Here is a 27565-nt window from a genome sequence, read left to right on the forward strand (position 1 = left end):
ATCATCTGCTTCTGCCTCCTGCAGTCTGAAAGAGTGTTTTCCAGAGCTGAAGACACAGTCAGTAATGAGAGATCTCAAATTCGTCCTGAGAAAGTCATCATGCTCATTTTCTTGAACATAAAAACTGTTGATTTATTTTCTTTTTTGGATGGGCCAAATAATAGAGGAGAGATGCTACAAGTCTCTATATTGTTCTTTTTACCTATCTTTACTTTTTATGAACATTACTTTCTTTACTTGTTAACTTTTGAGAAGTTTAAGGACTATAGATCTTTGATAATTGTAATATTTAGGTTTAGCTATTGAAAGTAAAGTAGTATTAGCACTTCACCACCTGACATTTGTAGCAGTCGTCTCATATACAGGACACTCAGGAAGCAATTTCACCTATGTATCCAAGTAAAAATAATAATAAAGTAATTGCTGAATCTTTTCTTTTCTTTTTTTTTTCTTTTTTTTGTCATGTCATGTAATTTGCGCCAAATTATGGAGAACAGTATCCAAAAGAGTACCGATAAGTATCAGTGATAAAATAATTATTTAACTATACCCATCCTTAATGATAAGACACTTACTTTTCAACAAAAAAGATTAAAACATATTAACCATTGGTTACATTATTAATGAATTATATTGTTTGATGTATGAACTGATGTTCAATTTTCTGTATTCGGAACTTGGTAACACTTTACATGGTTAAAAAAATCAGTAATGTTCAAAATGTATTGGCTTAGTAATTATACAAAGTAACACTGAATAAATGCAAGTTAATAATATGAATGCAGTGTGTTTTTAGCCAATTTCTATAAGAATTTAATAGGCATTTGTATTGGTTTCCAACACATATATGCATTGATCTCTAAAGGTACTAACTAGATCAATATAATTCCCTATAACCATTAGAATTTAAAAGGTTTTACAGCAGAGAATGGAATGTTTATGAGTTTATCAGTTGGATTTCAAGGTTATGGCCTGAGCACATCTCCATTCCTCAGACTAAAAGTGAGAAGTAGATATTAAAAATAAAGGTGGACAAGATATTTGGTCATTAGGACATACCTGCCACATTCCAACAACGCACCACTATAATGTCGCCACGATGAATATGGGAATCACAAAGTTACATAACTCGAACGTTATTTGGTATGTTGTTATGACTAATATGGTCTGGTCCGGTTATGTCTTCACAACATAACTGTGTTAGCTGGGGTAACAGTGACAGTACTTTATAAATTTGTGTCAGGAGTGCACATCAAACATGCTGAATCAAACTATATTTATTATTTCATATAAAAAGAGAACACATTCAGTCATGCCTTCTTCCATTTATTTGTGATCACAGAAATGCACAAAACAATTCCATTGAAGGGGACCTATAATGCCCCTTTTACAAGATGTAATATAAGTCTCTGGTGTCCCCATAATGTGTCTGTGAAGTTTAAGCTCAAAATACCCCACAGATCATTTATTATAGCTTGTCAAATTTGCCACTATTTGGGTGTGAGCAATTCACCATTCACTTTCAAAAGCTACACTTAATGCTGCGCTTAATTCAGCATTATGGAAACGCCTTTTGGAGTGACCAGCTGTGAATATGTGTGCAACACGTTAATGAAATTGACTTTGTGTTGCCTACCTCTGAGCATTCCTCACGTGATGACAAAGCGGTCGAGGAATTACTTGAGGTAGTTACTCGCACGGTGGCCAGATTATAGTCAATGTATTCGACTATCATGGGTGCTAAGGCACAGGGGGAATATGATGATACCACAGGTTGAGGAGACGCTCGCGAGCTATCTCTTGCCTAGTCTCAGCCTCAGATGTCACGCCCACGTAACGTTGGGCTGAACGTCGGATGCATATGGCACACTTAACTGGAAATACTTCAGGATTTATTTGGTTGGTTGAATTATACAGGATGTCTGGGAGGCATGTGTTGTGCTCTTAAATGGTCAGCCTGGAAACAAATGCCATGACACCAAACCCTCTCGTGGAAGAAGAACGCCGTTATGTTTACAACTGTGACAATGAGCGCTTACCAGGATCAACTAAACGCTGGATTTTTAAAAGTATGTGATATTTGTCGCTCCATTGTTGCAGTAATCTTGAACAACGTTCTTAAGTGAATTATTTATCAGATGCACGCGGGTCTGTTATTGTAGGGACATAGACTTTACATTTCACACCCCAAAACATGACGTGGAACAAAATGAACTGTGATTGGTTGTGCTACATGTCAGTCAAATGTCAAAATATCTCTCGTCTGGTTCGGCATCATCATTAAAGAAACCTACTCTCCCCACAAAGCCATGCAGAACAACTCAGTGTTTGTGGGGAAAGCTTTTCAAGCTGCAGGTCAGGCTGGTGCTGCACTGCACACTATGGTGGTGTTACAGGTGTACCAGGCTGACCTGTTGAAGGACCTGAGTGCAGGGTAGTACTATCGATGAGGAGGTGTTCACGGAGCTTCGTCGAGCCACAGATTTATCTCTCCATGCGACTAAGCAGACGGCTCAGGCTATTGGCCGTTCAATGGCTGCTTTGGTCGGCACGGAGAGGCATCTGTAGCTGAACCTCATGGGCATTAACTCTCTGGGGTCTGAGGATTTTTGGGGCCCTGGAGAAGTTTTGACATGCCCTGACATTTGTGCTTTTTTCAGTTGTTCATAAACATATTAATGACAAAAGTGTCATTACACTGTATTCAGCACGAACTAGGCTACAATAATATGTGAGGAACATGTACGTACATGTTTGTTTTTGAAAAAACAAAAAACTTATGTCACTGAAATAAGGCCAAAAAAAAAAATTAAATCTGTGTTCACACGACTTCTGGGTATTGGAGGTTGTAGACTAGAGTTTTTGCTTCAAAATGATGTAAAAATTATCCTGCCTACTCGTTCATATAAAACAATAGAGAGATTTAAATTTTCTAAGACATTTTTTGTCAAGAAACACAGTATACGTGGAGGTGTGAATCTTCATGAATAATGCAGTGATTCACACCTGAGAAGACAAAAGATTTGCATAATGAGCCGCATAATGAGCTCTTTCAGTCAGGTAGGCTGTGAAAAAACCCTCTGTGATCATGCTGATAAGAGAATTAATGTCCACTCTTGACAAAAAAAAAACATGATTTTTGTGATCTCATGCATGCACGTATTATTGCACATCATGTGAAGAAAATTTTGTATAGGCCTATTTTAAATTACAGTACCAGTCAAAAGATTGGACACATTTTTTTTTAAAAAGAAGTCTTAAGTCTCTAACCAAATAATGGTTTTCTATTTTAATATACTTTAAACTATAATGTATTTCTGTGATGCAAAGCATCTGAACATTCCTACCTCTATGGCATTTCATATAGGCTAATATATTTGTTATATTATATAGCCTAAATGTTAATGTGCAGTTGACAAACTATACATCATTAAAAAGATCTAAGACTCAAGCTTCACATTTTGACTCTTAAAATCTTATATTGACCATAATTTCTTAATTTGCTTAAAAGCATGCACATTTGGAGAAATATTGATGGATTCTCATATGTTTATGTCAATTTTCTATACAGAGGAGTAATATTTATTCAATATTTAATGTCATCACTGTGAGCGCTGGATACTGTTTTCAATTCATACTTGCAGCCAGAGGGCGCTCTGTGCACCTTTAGTCCACAAATATCTCAGTAAAAGAAGAGGCATATCATGTGACATTTCAGGAACTAACAGGCTTCCAGAGATCGCTATAACATGCAGATAAACACTTTTCAAGATAATAAATACACGATTGCGACAATGTATACATGTATTGCCTCAGAATTTGCGTCTGAATAGCGCTCGCTATGTGGGTGTGGCCGCATTAGCAGATAATGAGATGAATCATGGGCGTCTGACATGTGTCTCTTTTCATTCAGATTGCATAAACAGAGAATTTTTGTTTTCGATTTGACTTACACAGTTTAAAACCTGACATTTCAACGTTTCTTTAGACATAAGTCTAATTTTTTTGTGATTAGTATTTACTAAGTTACAGTTCATTTTCTGAGAACGATCAGATTGGACTTCGTTCAGAGGGAGACGGCAGATCACGCATCATGTTAGTTTTCTTTATTTTACAAAAAGCACAACATTTTGTTTTTACTCTGAGTGTACACAAATAAAAGAAGATATTTAACAAATTAAAATGGTGTATAACTCTTAATTGTATGTGCAACATTGACGGTGTATTTTGAGTCTCTTTAATACTGATAAGAAAAAAGCACGGTGGTATCGCTGGCACGACCAGCAGACCCCTGAGTGTTAATGATAAAGACAGAGTGTTCCTCGATGTCCTAGTCTCACCTTCCGACCTGGTTAATACAGTCGTCACCAGGTTAATACAGTCGGATAATTCAGTCGTCTCGGTTAATACAGTCATTAATACAGTCATCACCAGGTTATAGGATGTAAAGAAATCTGAGGAAGCTTCCGTGCAATTCCTTCCTCACCGCACTCAGGGGGAGGGGCTGTCGGCAACCCAGTCTCACCCTGGTCAAAAAGAGAGGCTCAAAAACAAAGTGTGGTGAGTCGCGCTCCCCATCGTAAAGAGTGGGGACCAGCTCACTGCCCTCAGCAGCCTCCAAGGCAAGACCTCAGGACCATTATTTCAAAGAAGAAAAGTCCTGATGGTCTTCTATCTACCCGCCTTTCCCGACATCCCCACAAAACCTCTCCATCTCCGTCACCTCTAGTGCTTCGGGGGCAGCGGTTTCCAGCAAACTGTTGGGTGGTCCGTTGCTTCCTGTTGTCGTCCAGGACATGGAACACCCAACATCCCCTCAGCGGAAAGTTTCAAAATTAGTACCCATTTCAGAGAACTTAGCAGCATGGAAGCTACTGCCAGGTATTTTCTGTGTGGGTTTTAAAGAGAGTAGAAAAAGTTTACAAAATCCAGTTTGTTCGCCATCCTTCGCGTTTCAATTGTGTGGTCCCAGCTACCGTGATGTGCTGGAGCAGGCACTTTTACTGTCAGGGGCTGCAATCTCTTCTGGGAAAAGGGGCTATAGAACATGTTCCTCGACCAGACAGAGAGAGCAGATACTACCTGGTTCCCAAGAAGGATGGGGGGGTTGCATCCAATTTTAGATCTCTGAGACTTGAACCGTTCAATCAAAGCGCTCAAGTTTAAGATGTTAACTGTAAAGATGATCGTGTCGCAAATTCAACATAGTGATTGGTTCATCACAATCTATCTCAAGGATGCATATTTTCACATAGAAATACTGCCACAACACAGGAAGTTCCTGAGGTTCACTTTCGGGGGGCGAAACTTATCAATATCGGGTTCTTCCATTTGGCCTAGCCTTATCACCCCGCACTTATACAAAATGCATGGATACAGCACTGGCTCCATTGCGACTCCAGGGCATTCACATTTTAAATTACATAGTCGATTGGCTAATAATGGCACAATCACAAGAACTGGCACTATAACATAGAAATATTGTGTCAGCTCATCTAGTTTCTCTGGGGTTGAGACTCAACAACAAGAAAAGTGTTCTCTCTCCTACCAGAGAAAGGCATACGATCATATGGGATTCGATCACGATACAGGCACAGTTGTCTCCCACTCAAATCAAGACCTGTGCAACAAAAAAGACTTATCTTTCTCTGTGGCCACTAGGGCTGCCATAGAATGGCCAATAGCCCTGGCCGTCTCCTTGGTGGCCTGGAGAGACAGATTGATGGCCCGGTGTAGTTCTGGTATCATGTCCGGGGCCTGCCCCCTTGCCCTCATCTAGGTTTCGTAGGAAGTCAACCTGGTATGCCTCCAAGATGGACATCATATGCAAACACGCACCAGCCTGACCTTCCATTTCATAAGCTTTCCTCACTAAGGCCAAAGTAGCTCTACATGGCTATTCGGGACAATGCTGTATTAGGAGATAGATAGTTGGCCAGTGTTTGTTTGACCTTGTTTGAACTGAGGCTGTATATTTGCATATTGGAACAAAACTCGGAAGTTACAAAGTTATAAATAAAGCTATATGTACGCAAAGCCTTTGATCAGCTTTTCCTAAGATCACCACCGGTTGTTTGACTGCGTTCATGAAATTAGTAACTAGCTAATTATTCATTAGTTTGGTCATGAATATTGCATTGCCTGAAACACTGTTGCATTGCTAAAGACAAAATATATTGTACAACATCACAGCTATACATCAGTTGTATAACTATATTTGACTCACCTTGGCAGATGACTCCAGCATCTTCATTGTGCCCACAGTTATGTGATCCCCATCCACTTGATGAACAGTTTTTCACTGAAGATTCATTCCCATGGCACTGGACATCATCCAACCATATTTGTCCAGAACCTTGTCCAAAATAAGCAGCACTTTTTGCCTCTATAACACTCCCACAGCCCATTTCTCTACACACCACTGCTGCGTCTGTAGAATCCCACAGATGATCACACACTGTTCCCCATATTCCATTGTGGAGAACCTCCACTCTTCCAGAACAGGCTTTGGATCCATTCACCAATCTGACAACTATTAATCAAAAAACAATTTAAAGTACAAAAAAGACATCTCTTTTTCTTTGATGTTCAAAATGATTTAATAATATTAAATGCAATTTATATTATTTGCACTGCGAAAGTTTTTGAGAAACTAATTTTCAATCAAATATCAAAATAGATTAATAGGTTTAATATTTTATCTCCATCTCAGTCAGGTTTTAGACCTAATTTTTCCACCACCACAGCCTTAATGAAATTCACCAGTGATTTGTTTACTTTCTTTGATAAATGCCAATTTAGGGGCCGTTCACATATCGCATTTTTCTGCGCACAAGTCAGTTATTTCAAATGTAGCTACACGGCAGGGAGGCTCAAGCCTCGTTTACACTGCACGCGTCTGCGGTGCGTTACGGCTGCGACGCGGCTACCGGAGCTGATACGCGGCCACTCTAGTCGATGCTCGTGTTTACACCAGCCACGCCGCAGTGCATTTTAGAAGCGTCCCAGAAGCGGCTCGCCGCACCGCTTCGCTAAAGATAGGCGCCTCGCCTATTTTTGACGGACGCCGTGTCCAAGACGCGCAGCTCAAATACAAAATAAAGTCAAAATAATCACCTGTGTAAACTCCCGCTCATATTTCACATCACTAGGAGGCCAGAAACTGAACAATTAAACAGGACAAAATATAACCATTTAGCCATTAAAACACGAAAAAAATCAAGGAAAAAAACGTCAGACAGGCAAATCTCGTGGTCTCGCGAATCCAGCCGCTTCGCTTCTGAAATGCCTGTCTGACTTTTTTTTCCTTGATTTTTTTTGTGTTTTAATGGCTAAATGGTTATATTTTGTCCGGTTTAATTGTGTTTATTGCTATGCCATACTTTGTATTGCTGTAGCCTACAGATGAAGTTAATACACTTAAAAGTCCAGTTAAGGATGACAAGAACAAAGAAATTTCAAGTTTTTCAACTTTGAATCTCTTGTCGTCAGTTTCTGGCTTCCTAGTGATGTGAAACATTAGCAGGAGTTCACACAGTGTGATTATTTTGACTTTATTATGTATTTGAGCTGCGCGCTTTGGACGCGGCGTCCGTCAAAAATAGGCGAGGCGCCTATCTTAAGAGAAGCGGCGCGGCGAGCCGCTTCTGGGACGCTTCCAAAACGCACCGCGGCGCGGCTGGTGTAAACACGAGCATTGACTAGAGTGGCCGCGTAGCTCCGGTAGCCGCGTCGCAGCCGCAACGCGCCACAGATGCTTGCAGTGTAAACAAGGCTTAAACGAAGCTTCATAATGGAAGCGTTGCGGTCGCGACATGCATGCAGTGCATTTTCCAGGCGCATCGCGATGAAAAATTCTCAACTTTTCAGAATGCTGCAAGTGCACTGCAGGTCATGTGACAAGAACCAACCGATCAGCTATGGCCTTTCCATAACAAAACTGGACACTAAGGCCAAAGTAGCTCTACATGGCTATTCAGGACAATGCTGTATCAGGAGACAGATTGGCCAGTGTTTATTTGACTTTGTTTAATGACTTTGTTCAACTGAGGCTGTACATTTGCATATTGGAACAAAACTCAGAAGTTCCAAAGTGAAAAATGAAGCTATATGTACTTAAAACCTTTAATCAACTTTTCCTAAGATCACCACTGATTGTTTGACTGCAATCAGGAAATTAGTGAGCTTGACCCAGTATCTGGGGAATAAATGGTATATAGTTGGAAAACTTTGTTGTACAAAAAAAACAAAACAAAAAAAACCCTCTAATTATTCATTAGTTCATTCAAGAATATTGCGCTGCCTGAAACACTGTGGTATTGCTAAAGAGAAAATATACTGTACATCACAGCTATGCATCAGTTGTATAACTGTGTTTGACTCACCTTGGCAGATGACTCCAGCATCTTCACCGTGTCCACAGTTATGTTTTCCCCATACATTTGATGAACAGTTTATCAGTGTAGTTTCATTCCCACGGCACCGGACCTCATCCAACCATATTTGTCCAGAACCTTGTCCAAAATAAGCTGAACTCTTTGCCTCTATAACACTCCCACAGCCCATTTCTCTACACACCACTTCCGCGTCTGTAGAATCCCAGGAATCATCACACACTGTTCCCCATGTTCCATTATGAAAAACCTCCACTCTTCCAGAACACATTCTAGGTCCATTCACCAACCTGACAGCTATTAATCAAAAAACAATTTAAAGAACAGGTCAACAGGTTAAGTTGTGACATTACTTTACTCTGGCATGAATTAAAGCTACAGTTAGCATCAAGCTACACATGACAACCAGTGAGATTAATACTACACTTTTACTCAAAACTCAATATAACCCACCATCGAGTGTTTGAAATAACTTCCGATTGCAATCTAATGTGGATTTTGGACATATGATGATGAAGAAATATGTTGTTCATAGCATTTTTAGAATACACTAATCACTATACCTGCTTAGCATTTCTCATGTAAACATCCTTTATTCTTATAAAACAATAGCTGAAATCATCAAATAAATCAATGCTATGCTGTCATAATCGTGTATTTATTAGCTTCATGCTTCATGTGTAGAAACATTTCTTTGGAGTAGCATGTTTGAAACAGAATGTGAGTGTGTAATGGAACTTTATCACAGGAAGAGACATTATGGATTACGGATTATGAACCCAATATGAGCAGTGAATGATCATAACAGCAGTCGCAGAAGTGAAAACACAGGGAGACATGTTGTATAAACTTTGGAGTTAAGCACTGAAATTTCTTGAAATCATTATCCAGAAGTTACAACATTTTTTTTTTTTTTTTTTTTTTTTAAATAATAAAGACGCTTTTTATTAATTCAATTAATTAGACATGTTTTTGATTAAACCATTAAAATGGAATCCAGAAAAAATGAAAACAGAAAACAGAATTAGGTAAAAAAAAAAAAAAAAAAAAAAATTGAGAAAAAACAAAAAGTATTTCATAGAGCCCTACATATTGAATTGAATAGCATTATCATTTTTTCCCATTGCATCATACTGCATTGAATTGCATGGTGTTGAATCGAATCGAAATTGGATCACACTGCATTGTAATAGGGGTAAATCATATTGCATCGCATCGCTATCTGCTTCATATGTATCTTTGACGCATTGTATCATTGGTTATGCACCGAGATGCGTATCGCATCGGCTTCGGTTATGGAGATGCACATCCCTAACAGGTACGTCTCTAAGATGTCTGCTATGTCATATTGCATATGAGCAAACACATATCACACATAAACACATATCCTCTTTCAGCAGGATAATGCACCCTGCCACAAAGCAAAAATGGTTCAGGAATGGTTTGAGGAGCACAACGAGTTTGAGGTGTTGACTTGGCCTCCAAATTCCCCATATCTCAATCCAATCAAGCATCTGTGGGATGTGCTGAACAAACAAGTCCGATCCATCGAGGCCCCACCTTGCAATTTACAGGATCTGCTGCTAACATCTTGGTGCCAGATACCAGAGCACACCTTAAGGGCTCTAGTGGAGTCCATGCCTCGATGGGTCAGGGCTGTTTTGGCAGCAAAACGGGGGCCAACACAATATTAGGAAGGTGGTCATAATGTTATGCCTGATTGGTTGTATGTATGTGTCTGTGTGTCTGTGTGTGTCTCTGTACAGGTTTGGCTATACTTCAAAAATGTCCGCACTTATAATGAAATATTATGACAACCGACTAGTGAGCACAATATATATGAGCTGGTCTCATATATATATATATATATATATATATATATATATGCTTAGCCACTTCATCCCCACATGCTCCAACCCGCCTTCTTTGTGATACGCTTTTTTGGGGCTGGATTTCTAGTCATTCCATTTTGTGGGCTGCTGTCCCTTGCTTATTTCCTTCTTTGTGGGGGAGTTCTCTGGGTTTGGGCTAAATTCCAAGCTTGGAACCCTCCCCCCTGACAGCATGCCAAATATGCATACTCTTTTATATATATATATATATATATATATATATAGTCCACCAACCGTCAGTGTCAGGCCCTGTCACTCCGCCCCCTAGTTCACAATCATAAATACTAATAAATACCCATCACCACCCTACCTCAGTTGTCTGGTCTCGTCATTACATATTTTCTAGACTCACCTGGACACTTACCTGAGAGTTCAGCTGCATCCGTTATTGTCCTTGTGCTGTTAATATTTTTTCTCTCTTTCCCTGAGACTCTCCTTTTTACTTTCACTTTCATAGTCGCGTCCCATTGGTTTACGCCGCTCACCTGGTCCCCGTGTTCCCGTGACATCACTGTCACAGGACAGCTCTCCAATACGGTCGGTTCCCCGTGGCATCGTTGCTTTAACTCCTAACTGTCTTGTTGTTATATGTTTGTATGTGTGTGTTCCTCCCAATTTAATGTTACTCCCCTATACCCCTTGATTGATCACACCAGGGGTCGTAACAATCCTCCTCCTTCTTCAATATCCTCCTTGCTAGTCCCGGTTCTCCTGTTCCAAGACGAAGAATATTATCTATCAAGTTAAGTCATTCAAGTTACGACTATTGTGAGATACTTACATGATCTGTTCTGTTTAAAGAGTTCTGCAAATAAATTGTGTTAACGTTTATCCTGTTGCCTGATCTCCCTTTACTCTGTGACAGAAGACCAGATTTCACAAAATCAAGATGGACACTGGGATTCCTGCTGCCATTTCATCCGATTCATTTGCTAAATTAGTACACAAACTACAACAGTCACTCCTGCCACTCGTCATCTCTTCCTCACCTGATCTGCCTGCCAGTCCCAGGGCCTTACCAGAGACCTTCTCGGGCATGGCAGAAGATTGCAGTGGCTTCCTACTCCAGTGCTCCCTGTTTGAAATGACGAAGCGAAGACTACATTCATCATTTCACTATCCAACTCTGGCTCTGGGGGAAACTTCAATTCAAGAGACTTCATCAAACATTTAAAAGAAATTACACAAATTAAGAGATAACTGTCACTATTGTCGCACAACAGAAGGAGGCAGACAGGTGAGTGGAGTATAAACGGAGTTTATATGACACAGAGCACGGAACTGAGTGGGAATGCAGCAAAGGTGAGTATGGCAGTTCAATGAAGATACTGATGACTTAGCTGAGTAGTAATTGTAATGTCTCTTGCATATGCGGTGGTGCAGACCAGGTGCTGGGATCAACACATTGAGGGCAGATGGCAGACGACAGAAGACGGGATCCATGCGGCAGGTATGTACTCGAGTGATTAACATACGGGAGTCTGTTCGTGTAGGTAAGGACGAGACCAGACAATGGATTGCAGGCTGTGAAGGTATATATTTTGATGAGGAGGTGCAGGTGCGGTGAATCAGAACTCTGGGGAAAGTGAACGAATGGGCGGAGCGTGCTGATCTGGTGACGATAGGCAGACTGGTGTTTGTGATGGCTGAGACTCCGTGACAGTACCCCCTCCTCCACGGGCAGCTCCTGACGGCCGGATGGAGCGATGACGAGGCCCACCTTAACCTCTGGGTCATAGATGACCATGAGCTGGCGAACCTCAGCGTTCAGTCCTTCCTGAAAGGCAGTGAGCAGGGCAGTCTCATTCCAGCCACTAGAAGCTGCTAAAGTGCGAAATTTTAGAGTGTATGACCTGACAGAATTATCCCCTTGATGCAGGTTGAACAGCTGGTCGTGAACGTAGAGCTCGGATGCTGTTTGGCCAAGACCTCCCTGAAGTGACTGATAAACAGTGAAAGTGAGGTGGTAACTTGAGCGTTAGACTGCCACAGTGATTGGGCCCATTGAAGAGCGGCCACAAGCATCCATTTTTCTCGAAGACAAACCAAAGCACAGTTGTATGAGCTTTACCTGAATTCTCAAACCGGCCAGATTCCACCCGACGCTCTGCCCAAAAGGGCCGCCGGTCGTCCTTTCAAGAGAGTTCGACACGCTCCTTCCAACCAGGAAGCCGCATCTGCCTTGAGCTCCATCGACGTCTCTCCCGCACCTGCCGCGCATGCGCCACCTGGCACAGCGGTTTCCAACCCCGCCCTCCCTGTTTCTAGCACAGGGGGCATGGCTGCTGCGCTAAGCCCTATGCTTCTTCCAACAAACACAGCTCAACAAACCCACACCTTCCTAGCACCCTCAGCTTCCTCAGTTTACAACATTGCTCCCCCTATGCAGCCTCACCTGCCACCCACCTCAGATTTGCTTAATCTCGCAACCTTAATCTCGCAACCTTTGTTCCTTCCAAAATTTCTCCTGCTCCGTTTCCATCCATTCCTGGAGTGGTCTCGAGCGTGAGGCTGCCTCCGCACACAGGAACTGCTCCGGAGACTTCTCTGCATCTTACCACAACCGGTGCCTGCCCCATCTTCTCTCCCTCCTATTTTTCCCCCTCCTACTTCAGCCCGTCCACCTTCCTATACTCTGTTTACGGCCGTACCAAAAGGAACACCCGCCCACACTGTTGAAATGGAGCTCCCACCTGTCTCTAACCTGCTTCGCAACCAGATCCTCTCAGGTACTCACATAGATTTAGCTTCTCTTCTGTCCCCCATTCCGCAAAAAGATTGCCTTCGCTCCCTGGACTGTGGCACATCCTCAAAGATTCACACTCCAATTCAAATCACATGCTCTCCCTAGCCGAATTCGTTATAGCTTTCATAAAATATTCTGAAGTAATCTGTTCAGTCTTTCCAAACAGATGAAAAGAACTGAACGATTACCTATCCATTATTGCTGACTTATCATTGTCATTCGGCCGCAGCCATTTCTACACGTATCAGTATTGAGAAGCCCTAGACTTGGAACTCTACAACAGAGTTCCCTTTTGAAAGGGGACTCTACACTGCGTTTGAAACGCATATGGGGAACACCTCCGCGTGAACTGGTGTCTGAAAATAATATCAACTCATGACAATCCTATTGGCCGGTGACAGCCTATTACATCATCATAGTGCGACCTGGAAGTATATAAGGAGCGCCTAAAGAACCAGTCAGTATCTTTTCGTCTACAGGGACTGTTTTGTTTGAAATGATATCAAACTGATATTAAGGTAAGACAATTTATGTCTTACAAACGTTTCAGGAAATGTGTGCATCCGTGTCCCATAGTGTTGACATCTGATCACACACATAACTTATAACGTTGCCTTTTATGAGAACAAAAGAGCATGTACAGGCAGTTCTTGTGGGATCTGTCTGTTTGTTATTGTGAGTGTGTTTTACTTGTAAAATGCTCCACTCTCTTATGGTCTTTTCCTCGAGAGGAGAAGGACTGGCAGCTGCCCCTAATGGTTCGGGTCTTACTCTTGCTGAGGCAGAGTAGAGACTAGATCAAGGGGTTTTCAGCTGGAGCTTGTTGAAGAGTTGAAGGGGTGATTGTAGCAGGTTAAGAAAGAAACCGCTCGACGAACAATCTGCGAGCGGTTTCTTTCTTAACCTGCTACAATGGCAGCTGCAGTCTGCCAGTGGTGCTTTCCATAATCTCACACCGCTGTACATACGCGGGGGCAGGGTGGCTTTGAGGATTCAGGAGGCTTACCATCTTCGTCCTCATCAGCCATCTCCTGCTCTCTTGTTTGGCTTAGAATAAGAAGTTCCTTTTTTGCCATAATCCTCCAGCCACCGTAAGCTTTCCATTCCTTCTTGATCTTCATACTGAGATCAAGAAGGCATGGAAGGACCTGTATTCAGCTCGCATTCATCAACATAAGCAGGTTAATTTGCTGGTGTTGATGGAGTGAGTATGGGTACGCGTCGATGCCTCCTACTGACGAGATAGGTGCAACTATCTCGTGATATAGGTAGGCTCCAACGCTGTATATGTGGCAGCAGGTCAGGCTGGTGTTGCTTTACACACAATATCTGTTTGTAAGCATATCAGTTAGACCTGCTGAAATTGGCTTGGTAGGTCTCTTTATATTTATAATCTGTTTTCTATAAAGTATAGGATGAGGACTAAGGGCCCTGAAGTTCCATTAGGTTGGCTGGAATGATATATTATTAGGGTAGTACTTTGTTTGTCCCCTTTTTTGGATGTGTTGGCTTCAGATAATGAAGCCACCATTCATATGTATTCAGATGTCGGCTTTAACTAAGCCACACTGTTAGCCACCTTTTGGTTAATTAGCTTTCTCCTCTGGTAAATGCTAGAGTTTTGAGATTAGCTTTCACTAACTTCAGATAGATCTATGTTTAGCGTTGGCCTTACAGGCCGCCTGACTTTGTGTGCTTGGGTTGAGCTTTGCTCCTCTGAGCCTCCTCTCAGTTGAGAGTCGTTGGTAGAGGCTGTTGTTTCTTAGCCCCAGGCAGATCTATGCTTATGTGTTGGCCTTATAGGCCCACAGCTATAGCTGGCCTAGGCTAGAACTAGGGTTTAGGCGATTTGCTAGTAGCATTTTACGCCCTTTTTATACTACCCCTGTTGTGTGAGTGTAGATTTTCCTAGTTCTGGCCTCCTCTTATCGGAGTTGTCGGGCCAAGGCCCATTGTCTCTTCGGTGTAGGTGCAAAATAGATAGCAGCTAAGGTAGCAGACTATTGCTAAGTCTCCCTGGTGCCGTTGTCTCAGGCGGTGTAGGCCCTTTTCACTATGTGAATAGAAACTTTGTTGCTGTAGCCCCACTCCCCTAGAACTATCTAGTGGTACTTTGACTTCAGATTTTCCCCTGAACCCCTTGAACTATGTTCAAGCTTGAGTGATATGGTTGTAGCTTTTTATGAAAGCCCCTGTTCCCTAGGGTTTAGTACAGATTGTATCTGTTTTTGGTAAGAATTTCTGATCTGAAGTACCCACCCTGTATTTTTCAGGGTTGGATTAATAGTACTCCCTTGTTGTTCAAGGTTATTGTACTTTAATATGTTAGTTCTGGTTCCTGCCCTACACTTTGTGAGCTAAGTGTTTTTACTGAGTACATTGCCTGTTGGAATGTGTGTTCAGGTTGAGCTAAACTAGTCAACCTCACTGGAGAGTTTTGTTCTCAGATTTGGCTCCCTTAGAGCATAGACACTGCCACTAGCTGACGCCCGTGTCATTCTGAAGTCGCAGGTCCTGTTTGGACCTCCTCTAGAGCACGATGGTGTAAGTTGTACTCCTCTTGCTTAAAGAGTAAAAAGTGTTTTTTACTGAGTACACTGCTTGTTGGAATGTGTTGAGGTAGACTGTAATATGTGGGCACTCTACAGTCTTATCTGCTAGTTAAACTCGGTTCATTCTGAGCGAGTTCCAAGTTTGTGGGATCTTGCTTATCAGCAAGCAAGCTTTCTAGGTGTGTGGGATTCACAGGCCGCACTTTAAGCTTTTCCCTCCCACATCTGGGTGTTCTTTAAGCAGATTGAGCATGTAGTTTCACATGTTGGCCTTTTGCAAGGCTGCTGTGAGGTATTTCTACACAATGTAGAATTTGCGTCATGTTGCATGACCCTCCGGGGCCTCCATGACTCTGTGCCTACAGTACGGTTTATCTGTTAGGTTGAGCTCTGTACTCCCCTCGTTTGAGGGTTGTCCTGCATAGTACTTAGCTCCCTAAGCTGGTTAGTGGTTGAAGGCCTCTCTGAGGCCTCCCTATTGAGGATCAGCCCCCAGGCTAGTAAATGTACTCCCCTTGTTTGGTTCCTTTAGAGTGCACAGCCTCCTCAGTGCAAATAATCAAGCGCTGAGTAGATCCTAGGATTGAGCAGAGTGTTACTCCCCTCATTGGTAAGGGTAAAAAGCACTAAGCTGAGTCCTGCTCTCCGGGATGCCCATCTCTACGCTCTGGTCTGAGTTGGTTACTGCCTCTTTGCAGTCACTCTTACTGGATATCTTCTCTGAAGAATGTGATTTGAGACTCTGATCAGGCAGGCTGTTGGCCAAGACTAGGTTTCTGTAAGAGTAGACCAGGTCGGCCTCCCTGGTGGCAGTCAGGGTCGAGTACGTTCCCCTGACAAGTGATTGGCTAGGGTTCCCTCTGTACCCTCTTTTCTTCGGAAAGAAGTTTGGTTCCTGAAGCCTTTGAGCGGCCTTGGTAGGCCTTCTGCGGAAGGCCTCTTTGAGGCTTATAGCTTGGGCTGTTGGCCATAGGGAATGCTGTCACTGACAGCCTATGTATGACCCGTAGAGGGAGTGTTTCTGGCATTTCAGTTGAAGCTGCTAGTTCTGACGTTTGTCTAGCCTTTTTTGGCATGCACTCCCCTCAAGCATGGCAGCGTGGGTGTATCGTTCACCATATGCATTTCAACGCAGTGTAGAGTTCCCTTTCGAAAGGGAATGTCTCAGGTTACGTATGTGACCATGGTTCCCTGAGAACAGGGAATGAGACACTGTGTTTCCTAGCCATGCATCGGGGCTGCCTGCTGAACAGTTCCTTCAAACGATAAGGTACTGACTGGTTCTCTAGGCGCTCCTTATATACTTCCAGGTCGCGCTATGATGACGTCATAGGCTGTTGCTGGCCAATAGGATTGTCGTAAGTTGATATTGTTTTCAGACACTGGTTCACGCGGAAGAGTTCCCCATATGCGTTTCAACGCAGTGTCTTGTTCCCTGTTCTCAGGGAACCATGGTTACATACATAACCTGAGACGTTTTAGCCCTCTAATTGATTATCACCCTGGGTTATTTTTATTCATTTATTTAATTTATTTTTGTTAATTATATAAAATTAATGATGAATGCATATTTTATTTCACTCATTCGGTTTGTAATCTCAGTAATGCAGTTTGTTATGGATTACATTTAGGATTACTTTGAGTTATACATGTTTCTAAATGTACTCATGTGCATTGATCGACTTTTCTTAAGATCACCACCAGAGGTGCTATGACAAAACAAATCTACTCAACAGTACTATGCGCAGACAACCAGTGAGCTTGACCCACTAATTGAAGCATAAATAGTATATAATTGGAAACCGTTGTTGTGCAATTGGTTAAAAGGCTGGGACTTTCCTTGTATAGGGTGTAAATCTTGGGTTATTGCCTTAGGGAATTTTGTCACTGACAGTGACCCGGTGCATACCAAGTTAGGGAAGTATTTTCAGGATGCAGGTATTTGTTCCCAATAGCATCTTATTTTATGAGAGCACATTTAGCTTAATTCTGTGGTTCTTAATCCTGTTCCTGCTCTGCACATTTTGTATGTCTCCTTTATCTGACACACCGAGTTCAGTTCTTGGAGGTCTGACCTAATGACCTGATGATCTGAATCAGGTGTGTTAAATTCCCTGAGAAGGAGAAGGAGACACTACTCCTGAATAATTGTGTCAAGACGCAACAGTCTCATTGGTCTACAACAGTCTGATGTCACTACCGGTGTGACCGCAAGCATAAAAGAGCGACTGTAGTAGACATCATCAACTACTTTGTCTAAAGGATATGTGGAGATGCAGCATCTCGTTACCTTTTCTCATGGAACCAGTTTCATCCTCCTCAGTATCATTACCTCTGACTCCTGGCAGTGAGGCAGATGTGTTCAATGTCGCTGTCACTGAAGAAAAATGAAATGAACCCAAAAATTCACAACATTGTTGTTTTGATGAAGATGTTGATATGTCAGAGTGATTGCAGTGATTCATGTTTGTTTAGTTCAAACAAATATTTAGGCTGTTTTACAGGTTGTGAGAAAAGCAGATTTAGTTTTAATTCAGAGGTGTTTAATTACCTGTCTGTGGTTCTGCACTAGATGGTAGATGGCCTATTACAGAAAAAGAGAGATGATTAATGTCTGTTATAGTTCTAGAACTGATTTCTTCATTTGCATGGTCTTTCCCACAGTGAAAGTGATATTCAAACAGGTGGTAAACAAGAAATGGATTTTTTATTCTCTAAAGTATTTGCCTTTAACATGCCAAGAAAGTCAATTACAAAGATGCCAAGCGTAAAGGGGGCTGTAACTTTACATATTGTAACAAAACTCAGTGTCTGACATTGAGACCAGGCCAGTTCATGTAGCCTACGACACCAACTGGGCAAAAGTTACAAAGTCACAATGAAGCTTAATGTACTCATTGCCTTTGCTATGACCAAACAAGTCTACTCAACACTTCTACATGCATGCCATTAGTGAGCTTGACCGTACATGACGTTCTCGCGGGTGTTTCATGTGAAACTCATGCAAGAACTGCCATCTGTCTTGTCTGTTTCTCATTATTATTATCTGTTATTCTGTGTATTTTGTTTTGAGTAGTAATTAAAAAAAAAAAAAACGGCATCCGACATCCGCATGACTTTTCACGTGAGTTTCTCAGCGCGCCTCAAGTTCCGTCAAGCGTGAACTTTCAACCCTCTCATGCATGCACACGTCGCACAGGTGACAGTTGGTCAGAAGCTTTAGTCTACATTTTTAAAATTTAAAATGTTTGGTATTTTTTCTTACAAACACTTATCGCTTCACTTCAGAAGACATTGATTTATCCATTGGGCTCGTATGGATTACTATAGCTATTAGCTATAACAGCTATTACTGTTTGATGCTTCAACTTTTAGGAACGCATGATCTTGCATTATAAAGCATTATAAAGCATTCCCAGAGATTACTTATTTTTCTAAAAAAACTTTGTGTTCATCTGAATAAGGAAAGTCATATACATCTCGGATGGCATGAGGGTAAAAGATGAGTAAATGGTGAGGACATTTCTGGGTGTACTGTATTTTCTTATAATACATACAGAATTTAAAGAAAGAAAAAGTAGAAGAGGAACAGGAGGAGGAGGAAGCCAAGCAAGAGAAACGAATTAGTGTTGTAAATGTGTTCTGAAATAAATTGTTTTTCAAATAAAGGTTTCCAAGTGATATCAGATTGTGTGTATACATGTGTTTTTATTGTACTTACCCTGTAACTACATGAAACAAGAGGGTAACAAGCTCCACTTTAATTTACAGCCCGTAATGTCATACTTACCCTGTAACTACATGGAACAAGAGCATATTTCCCCATGTATTAAAAAATTACAATATTATAGTTTTGAAACAACTCAATCAGTGCACTTTTGCAATAAAAACAAAATACTGTGTAAATGCACTGATATGTAGCCTACACCATAAGTTTTAAAAAGCCTTTATATATTTGTACACTACAAAAAGGTGTGCAGTGTATGTTCTCGCTAAATTGCTCCGAAACGTAAGATTGTTGTCTATGATAATAGTATAAGTACCCCTTAGTTCTAAAATACTTACTGTACAGTATAAATAATTTGTTATTTTCCTGGTTGTCACCCCTTTATTCCCAAGACTTTACATATTGTTCCCCAATACTTACACATACTTACTTTATAGGTACACTATAATTATCGAAAGTTACGCTGAAAATACGTTAAATTACGCAGTACTTTCCGGGCTGTAATGAAGCTTAATGTGCTCATTGACTTTGCTATGACCAAACAAGACTACTCAACACCACTACATGCATGCTATTAGTGAGCTTGACCGTACATTGTGTAGGAACAAATCAGCTCAAATTAAATAATTAATTTATAGGGAATTAAAAAGAGTCATTTAGTTTACGACCGAGCAACTAAATCGTCCAGCGTTCATTCGCTCGGGCCATAATAGGCTCTTGTAGCGGATATGAATATTCAACTAACTTCAAGATTACTTTACGGTAACTTTAAGATTGACAGTTTAAGACATTAAATTTTACAAACACATAATACAAGACACTTTCTTTTAAAATCTACAGGAGACTTTGATTATTCTAACACAAACTAATCTAACACAAACACGTGCACACACACACACACACAAACATTCATACACGTTGCAGAAAGAAAGGAAATGAGAGAGAAAGAGATTTAAGAGAGAATGAAATAATGAGAATGATTTCTAGCAAAGTATGCACTTCAAAAGACCTGACCTAAACGAACCATGAATCATTAACTTAATGCACCAGTTCAGCTTTAGAATCTGGAGGTACTTGCTTGTCGACTTTAAATGGGAATCTCCTCGTCGGCGTCCTTGGCTTGGAGAAAGGGGTTTTTCCAAGTCGATGATTTGTTGCAGGATCTTTTCAGGTCCGGATTGTGGTTAGGTAAAAATCAATCATGTTTGAGCGTGCTGGCAAATGAAATGAAGTCTCTTGTAGTAGCTGAAGTTTAAAGTTGAGGCAGCAAAAGTCGTTGGTTAAACTTTGCGGCAAAACTTAACTTAGAACCTGCTTAGAACACGAGACTCTCAACAGAAAAGAAGCTAAAGTAAAAGAAAAGGAAAGTGAGTAAAAGTTGAATAGCTTGAATGAGCTGCTTGTCTGTCCTTTGTCTTCATCTTAGTCTTGTCTTTTCTTTGTTCTAGTTTTTTTATTGTCTTTGTGATGTGACTGTTTAAACTTAGGTGTTTGTCCCACCTCTGTGATGAGTTCTGGCCAATCAGGTATCGTCTTGTTTCAAAGGTGGCTTTTTCTCTGCCCCAATCATAAACTGAATGTTACCTCCGGCCTCTGGAATTGCCCGTCTCGGCAGACAGTACCGTTTAGACATGATTTCTATTAAATGGAATATGATACATTTTACACAGATTTCATTCAAGCCATGATTTGAATGGAAACTAGAGATTTAAATACATATCAGACAAGAAATACTTTCATTCAACCATTCAATAGTTACACAGTTACATGAGTTGTTTGGTGTTCTAAAATATAACTCGTCACATGTAAACATGATATAAAATTTATGCAGTTAAAAGATGTTTGATAAGTCCGTTTCAAATTGTTTGGAACATTTTGATACAGTTTATTTGTGTCTCTGTGAGTTTTTCTGTGTCATTCATAGGTCACTCAGAGAAACAGGCCTGCGATATCTCTCTGTCTCTTTTGATCTGGAGATCTTCTGGTGGCTTATTGCGTTGTCTTTTCGACCATTTGGTTTCTACAAATGGCTTAAAGGTTTGCCACCTTTCCTTCAGTCAGGAAGCATGGGTGCCATAAAAGTACCTAGCAGGGGGTTGTTCTGTAGATGAACTGGAGCCGAAAATTAGATTCTCTGAGCTTGGGTTACTGAAATTATGTTTTGAAAGAATCATCTGAACATTTGTCTGGTTCGTCCTCAGTCCTTACAATTGTATAGAATTGGAAAACTTTGTTGTGCAATTGAAAAAATAAAAAATTAAAAACTCTAATGATACATTGTTTGTTTGGTTGTATTTGTGATGATAACACACACAGTGGTAATAATAGTGGAGTTCCATTCATTACCTGGCGGTGAAGCAGTCGTGCTCAGTGTCGCTGTTGCTGAAGGAAAATAAAACAAACACAAAAATGCACAACATTGTTATGTTGTTGATGTTGATATGTCAGAGTGATTGTGATGCTTCATGTTTGATATGTTCAAACAAATCTTTAGACATTTTTACAGGCTGTGAGAAAAGCAGATGTGGTTCTAATTCAAGGGTGTATAATTACCTCTCTGTGGTTCTGCACTAGATGGTAGATGGCCTACTACAGAAAAAGAGAGATGATTAATGTCTGTTATAGTTCCAGAACCAGATCTTTCCCACAGTGAAAGTGATATTCAAACAGATGGTAAACAAGAAATGGATTTTATATTCTCTAAAACATTTGTCTTTAACATGCCAAGAAATTTAACTGCAAAGATGCCAAGCATGAAGTATGGCTGTACCTCTGCATTTTGGAACAACACTCAGTGTCTGACACTGAGACCAGGCAAGTTCATTTAATCTGTGTTTACACTGTCAGTCCAAATCTGATTATTTGTGTATCCGATTGGAATCTGATCTAAAATTATAGACTGTCCACATTGTGTATCGCAACTGTTCAGATCCGATTTGTGTGTCCATGCCGCTCTTTCGTTTTCCAGAATATCTGCATTGGTTTCTATGGCAATGATGTTGAGCTGATAAACATATGCCAAAAACAACAACCACAACATGGAGGAGTTTGCAATACAGATGTTGTCATATTTACAACATTGTGCAGCCGCCGCACTGGACTACTGCGTTATGAGGAGACGACAGCAGAATCATAGGAGGCTGGTACAAGCGGCTTTATTTCGTGCTGTCATCTCCGCCGGTTTCAAAACTCTGTTATATTGTTATTTTGCACTTTGCAACAACACAACCTTGTTTCTGCAGCGACTTTCAGCATGTTTCCTATAACAACATGACGTTTACATTTTACATGGCGTGAGAAAGTCACATAAACCATGCAAAATCCATAACCCATGCAACAGAAACTGATTTCCAGAAATGCGATTTGAATAGGGTTTCAAACCACATATAAATGTAGCTTGAAACAGATTTGTAAAAATCGCATTTCATGTGATTTTTGGCCATTCAGACTTGCTAAATCTAATTGGATTTCAATCAGATATGCATAAAAATCGGATTTGGATTGACAGTCTGAACAGCCTTAGTCCACATCACCAAGGGCAAAAGTTTCAAAGTTATAAACCACCATGTTTCTACTGTAGGGCCAAGTGCGAGCCAGGGCTAACAGCGTGCTGGGTGTGGCCAGTTGCCTCGGACCCTGAGCTGAGAGGCCTAAATCAAGCACTAAAACCCACCCTTAAAAAGCCTCCTTCGAACAAGATCACACAACCCCTGGATCGAAAAAATTAAAATGACAGAAGTGTACATTCGGACTTTAATTTAAAACTTAAGACTCTAGTATCAATATTAACCATAGATTTACAATAAAAACAAATGTAACAGTACTTTATTAATTTGTGTCAGGAGTGCACATCAAACATGCTGAATCACACCATATTTATTATTTCACATAAAAAGAGAACACATTCAGCCGTGCCTTCTTCCATTTATTTGTGATCACAGAAATGCACAAAACAACTCCATTAAGCCCAAAGTCTTACATAGTTAGAAAGATAATATTAAAATGTCACATTTTACGTCACATTTCTTTAGAAAGAATAAGCACTTATATTAATTTTCCACAAAATTATGCAATCTGAAGAAGTTTTTGATGAAAGGAAGGAAGGGAAGGTGGCAGGGTTGGCAGAACGATCCCCTGAGGGCACCAAGGGAAAGAGTATGCTGTATAGACCATTTGGGAGCAGACGTCACAGTTACGACACTTGCGGCTGCGTGTGCATTGTGGTGGCAGAAAAACAGTGGTAACAAGTGGAGGAAAACAGGCAAAATCCACAGAATAAGAGAAACAACTTCTTGTTGTGCCTTTGGATGTCAGAATCAGAATGCAAAATAAGATGGTCTTCATTTTATTAATTCATGCGAGTTTATATCTCCCAATTCAGATATTATAACTCGTAACTGCGAGTTTATACCACAATTCTGAGGAAAAAAGTCTGAATTGCAGGATATAAACTTGCAGTTCTGAGAAAAAAGACAGAATAATGAGTTTCTATACATAAACTTAATTGCAAGAAAAAAGTCAGAAGTGTGAGATATAAACACAAAACGTCTCAGGTTACGTATGTAACCATAGTTCCCTGAGAACAGGGAACGAGACTCTGCGTTTGAAATGCTTTGGGGAATGTCTGAAAGCCAAGTATCAGAGAGTGCATGCCAAAAGATGGCTAGACAAACGTCAAGCAGTTTCGAATGAAACGCCAGATAGCAACTCACCTTCGGGTCACGCAAAGGATGTCAGTGACAGCATTCCCTACGGCCAACAGCCCAAGCTGAGCCTCAAAGAGGCCTTCCATAGAAAGCCTACCAAGGCCGCTCAAGGCTTCTGGGACCAAATTTTCAGAGGAAAATTGGTCCCTTAAAGGGAATGTGGCCAGGGAACCGAAAGGAGCCCCGGCCAGTCACTAGAGGGGAACGAAGTCACCCCCAATGCCACCAGGGAGGCCGACCTGGTCTGATGAAGGACAAACTTAGTCTTGGCCAACCCTTTCTGAATACAGAATCTCAATAACGCATTCTTCAGAGAAGAGAGCAAGTAAGAGCAACTGCCAGAGGGGCAGTAAACAACTCAAACCCATGCGTAGAGACGGGCACCCTTTAGAGCAGAACTCAGCTGAGTGCTATAAACCCTCGTATTGAGGGGAGTATAATCCGCTCATCCTAGGATCTACTCAGCGCCTGATTATTTGCACTGAGGAGGCTGCGCGCTAAGAAGCCCTGATACAGTGGAGCACAAACCAGCCTGGGGGCTGATCTCAACAGGAGGCTTCACAGAAGTCTACAACCAAACCAAGCAAATGATCAGCTTAGGGAGCTAAGCACAATTACACAAACAACCCAAAGGGAAGTACGAAGCTCACCTAACAGATAGACCATACTGTAGGCACATAATCATGGAGGCCGGAAAAAGGGGCCTGCAACATGACTAAAGTTCTGTATAAAGAACTACATGTCACACCAGAATACTAGTCACATAGTGGTATTCCAAGGGCGGCCTACAAGGCCGTACACCTGAAATCTAGCTTTCTGGTAGCAAGAACGACCACATAACTTTAGTAACTGTGAGTGCCCACATAACAGTCCATCCAACACAATCCAACGAGCAGTGCACTTGGTAAAGCTCAGCCAGACACGTGGCATCAGCTCGTGGCAGTGTTTTCAAGCCCCAGGCGGGACAAATAACCGGCCTACCAAGGAGGTTAATAAGTCACCTGGGAGCCCTGGCCAACCAGCAGCATAATAAAACAAATGCCAGCATGTTCCCAGGGAGGCCCAGAGAGCCTACCTGTCACATGTGGTGCCAGCTAGTGGCCACTAAAGTTCTAGGAGCAAAAATAGAACCAGGTTACTAACGAGGTAACTACTTAGCTCAACTAGAGCTAAAGGAGAGACCATGCTCAAGGAAGCAAATGCAGAGAAACCGAACAACAGAGCGGCTTACCACAAGAGCTCACCCTGAGAGGCAAGCCACACAGAAACATACTCAGTAAAAGCACCTTTTACTCTCAAAGCGAGAGGAGTACACAACCGAACTCCAACATGATACACAGGAGGCCTGTAAGGCCTATAACTTGTAAACACGTGGTGTCAGCTAGTGGTAATTATTTAAACAAGACCAACCCAAACTGTGCTAACATGTAAACTGAAAAGGAGGCCTGGCAGGGCCTACTACTTTTTGAAACACGTAGCGCCAGCTAGTGGTCTCACAGGGAACCAAGCTCAAAAGGGAACCAGCTCTAGACCAAACAAACAGATGAGGGTAACTAGCTTAACACAATCTGAGCTAAGTCTACACATTCCAACAGGCAATGTACCATAAATCACATAATTACAGGGTACAATGAAATGCTAACATGGTCTAAAGGAGGCCTACAAGGCCTACAACCTCAAACAAACACAAGCATAAACCTGTGCAGTGCTAACGTACGTGAGCCAAACTCATGACCATACACCAACAGCGCCCGTAAACGCAAGCTGCAACTAGAAGGAGGCTAAACAACAAAGAGCCAACAACTTCTACAGTTATATGTAATATAGCTGCTGTGGTAATGATCACAAAGTGGGAGCTAACAGAGATCAAACTAAAAGTACGACTCTCTACACTCAACCTGAATGTGCAATCCAACAGGTGATGCACTCAGTGAAACACATAAACCCTAGCCGGGGAGTACAAAAAACACCACGTCCTTAAATAGAGGCTAACAACAGCCTACTATTATGAGAACAGGTGCTAACCTGTGGCAGCACTAGAGTAAAGCTCACATACATGTAGGGCAAAGCTTAAAACCCAAAGCAAACTAATGCTTTGTAAATACATGCCATCCGTTAAAAAAGGATAAATGTTCTCACCAAACAGAACTTATAGATCTGTACTGAACCCTAGAGGACGGAAGCTAAAAGCTAGCACCGTAGCTCAAACTTGAATGAAATTCAAGGGGCTCAGGGGAAACAAAATCATAGCATGATTAAAGTTCTAGAAAGCGGGGCCTAGCATGCACTGCATAAACTTATCTACGCAAAGATAAGGGCCTACCACCTGAGAAACAGCACCAGAGAGGCTAATAACAGCTTGCTACCTTAGCTGTTAACCTCAGCCATTGCACCTACATAAACAAGGGGAAAATGGGCATACGGCCTAACAACTCCCTCAGGAGGAGGCCAGAACTAGGAACTATACAACAAAACAAGGGATAGTAATACAAAGGGTGGTTTATAACAATATACTCCTAAACCTAGTCCTAGCCTGGGCCGCTAAGCTGTGGGCCTACGGGGCCACACGCATAGCAACGCATGGGCTTCACCTCTGAATCTCCATAGATAAGAGGAAACAAAGCGAAGCTCAACAAGCAAACAATGTCAGGTGGCCGATTAAGGCCGACCTAAACATAAACACTAACTGAAGTGACGAGTGCTAACTCAACAAATGAGAAGCTACTCTAAACAACAGGTGGCTAGGGGGCGGCCATTTTGTGGCCTGCACAATATATCGTTCTAGCCAACCTATCAAACTTCAGTTTGCCCAAGAACCCCTCTTACTTTTTCCAATTACATACTCAGGAAAAACTATACAGGAACACAAGGTCAACATATTTAGAAATATAAATATAGACCCAGCTCACTTTCCTGCGGCTCGAAGACCAAAGACGACTCCTTCCATTTTCTTTAACAAGGAGGGATGGAATCTAGGGTTCTTTAAAGCCTAAAAGAGCCTCTTACACTATCAAGCCAGAAGGCGGGCCTTTAGAAAAATATTATCAAAGGCCCAGCCGTCAGCCTGACTGTTAAAGAAGCACCTTAGTATGTTAAATGAAACCAAAAACTCAGGAGGCAGAGGAAGAAGGGGCGAGGGCAGATGTAAAATCGCCCTCGCAATGAGAGGGAAACGATTACGGACGCTACTGGCGTATGTGATCGATCACTGCTTCTTCCTCCTCGAGTCCAGGCGTCTCTGCGCCTTGCTCCGAAAAGGAGGAGGCGCCCGAGCGACCATACTGGACCTCTGGCCGTGTCTCTGAGCCTCAGCTCGAGATGGGCCAGCCTCCTGACTAACTACATGCTCAGAAAAACTATACAGGAAAAACAAAGTCTTATTTTAAAAACATAAAATATAGACTCAGCTTACCTTCCGGCGGCTGAAAGACCGAAGACTCCTCATATTCCTTTTTCTCTACATGAAAGGATGAAATCTAGGGTTCTTTTAAGCCTAAAAGATCTTCTCATTATCAAACCGGAAAAGCGGGCCGACAGAAAAATAATCAC

At 41.5% G+C, this 27565-nt stretch overlaps 1 protein-coding gene across 50 annotated transcripts in view; it reads right to left on the reverse strand.

Moving 5' to 3' along the window:
* The window catches only part of LOC127507802 (deleted in malignant brain tumors 1 protein-like), a 163932-nt gene that overhangs the window by 23649 nt on the left and 112718 nt on the right, over nucleotides 1–27565 (reverse strand). For 30 of the 50 annotated variants that reach the window (XM_051885191.1, XM_051885208.1, XM_051885209.1 and 27 more), the window contains 6 exons: nucleotides 21864–21899; nucleotides 21657–21692; nucleotides 18135–18167; nucleotides 17874–17960; nucleotides 8385–8690; nucleotides 6227–6532 (listed from right to left, as the gene is read on the reverse strand). In XM_051885191.1, coding sequence (XP_051741151.1) covers nucleotides 6227–6532; nucleotides 8385–8690; nucleotides 17874–17960; nucleotides 18135–18167; nucleotides 21657–21692; nucleotides 21864–21899 — 804 coding nt within the window. The remainder of the gene's footprint in view (nucleotides 1–6226; nucleotides 6533–8384; nucleotides 8691–17873; nucleotides 17961–18134; nucleotides 18168–21656; nucleotides 21693–21863; nucleotides 21900–27565) is intronic. The other 20 variants (XM_051885213.1, XM_051885203.1, XM_051885194.1 and 17 more) reach the window with 11 other exon arrangements.

Source organism: Ctenopharyngodon idella, chromosome 24 (assembly GCF_019924925.1).
Source record: "Ctenopharyngodon idella isolate HZGC_01 chromosome 24, HZGC01, whole genome shotgun sequence".
Classification (NCBI taxonomy): Eukaryota; Metazoa; Chordata; class Actinopteri; order Cypriniformes; family Xenocyprididae; genus Ctenopharyngodon; species Ctenopharyngodon idella.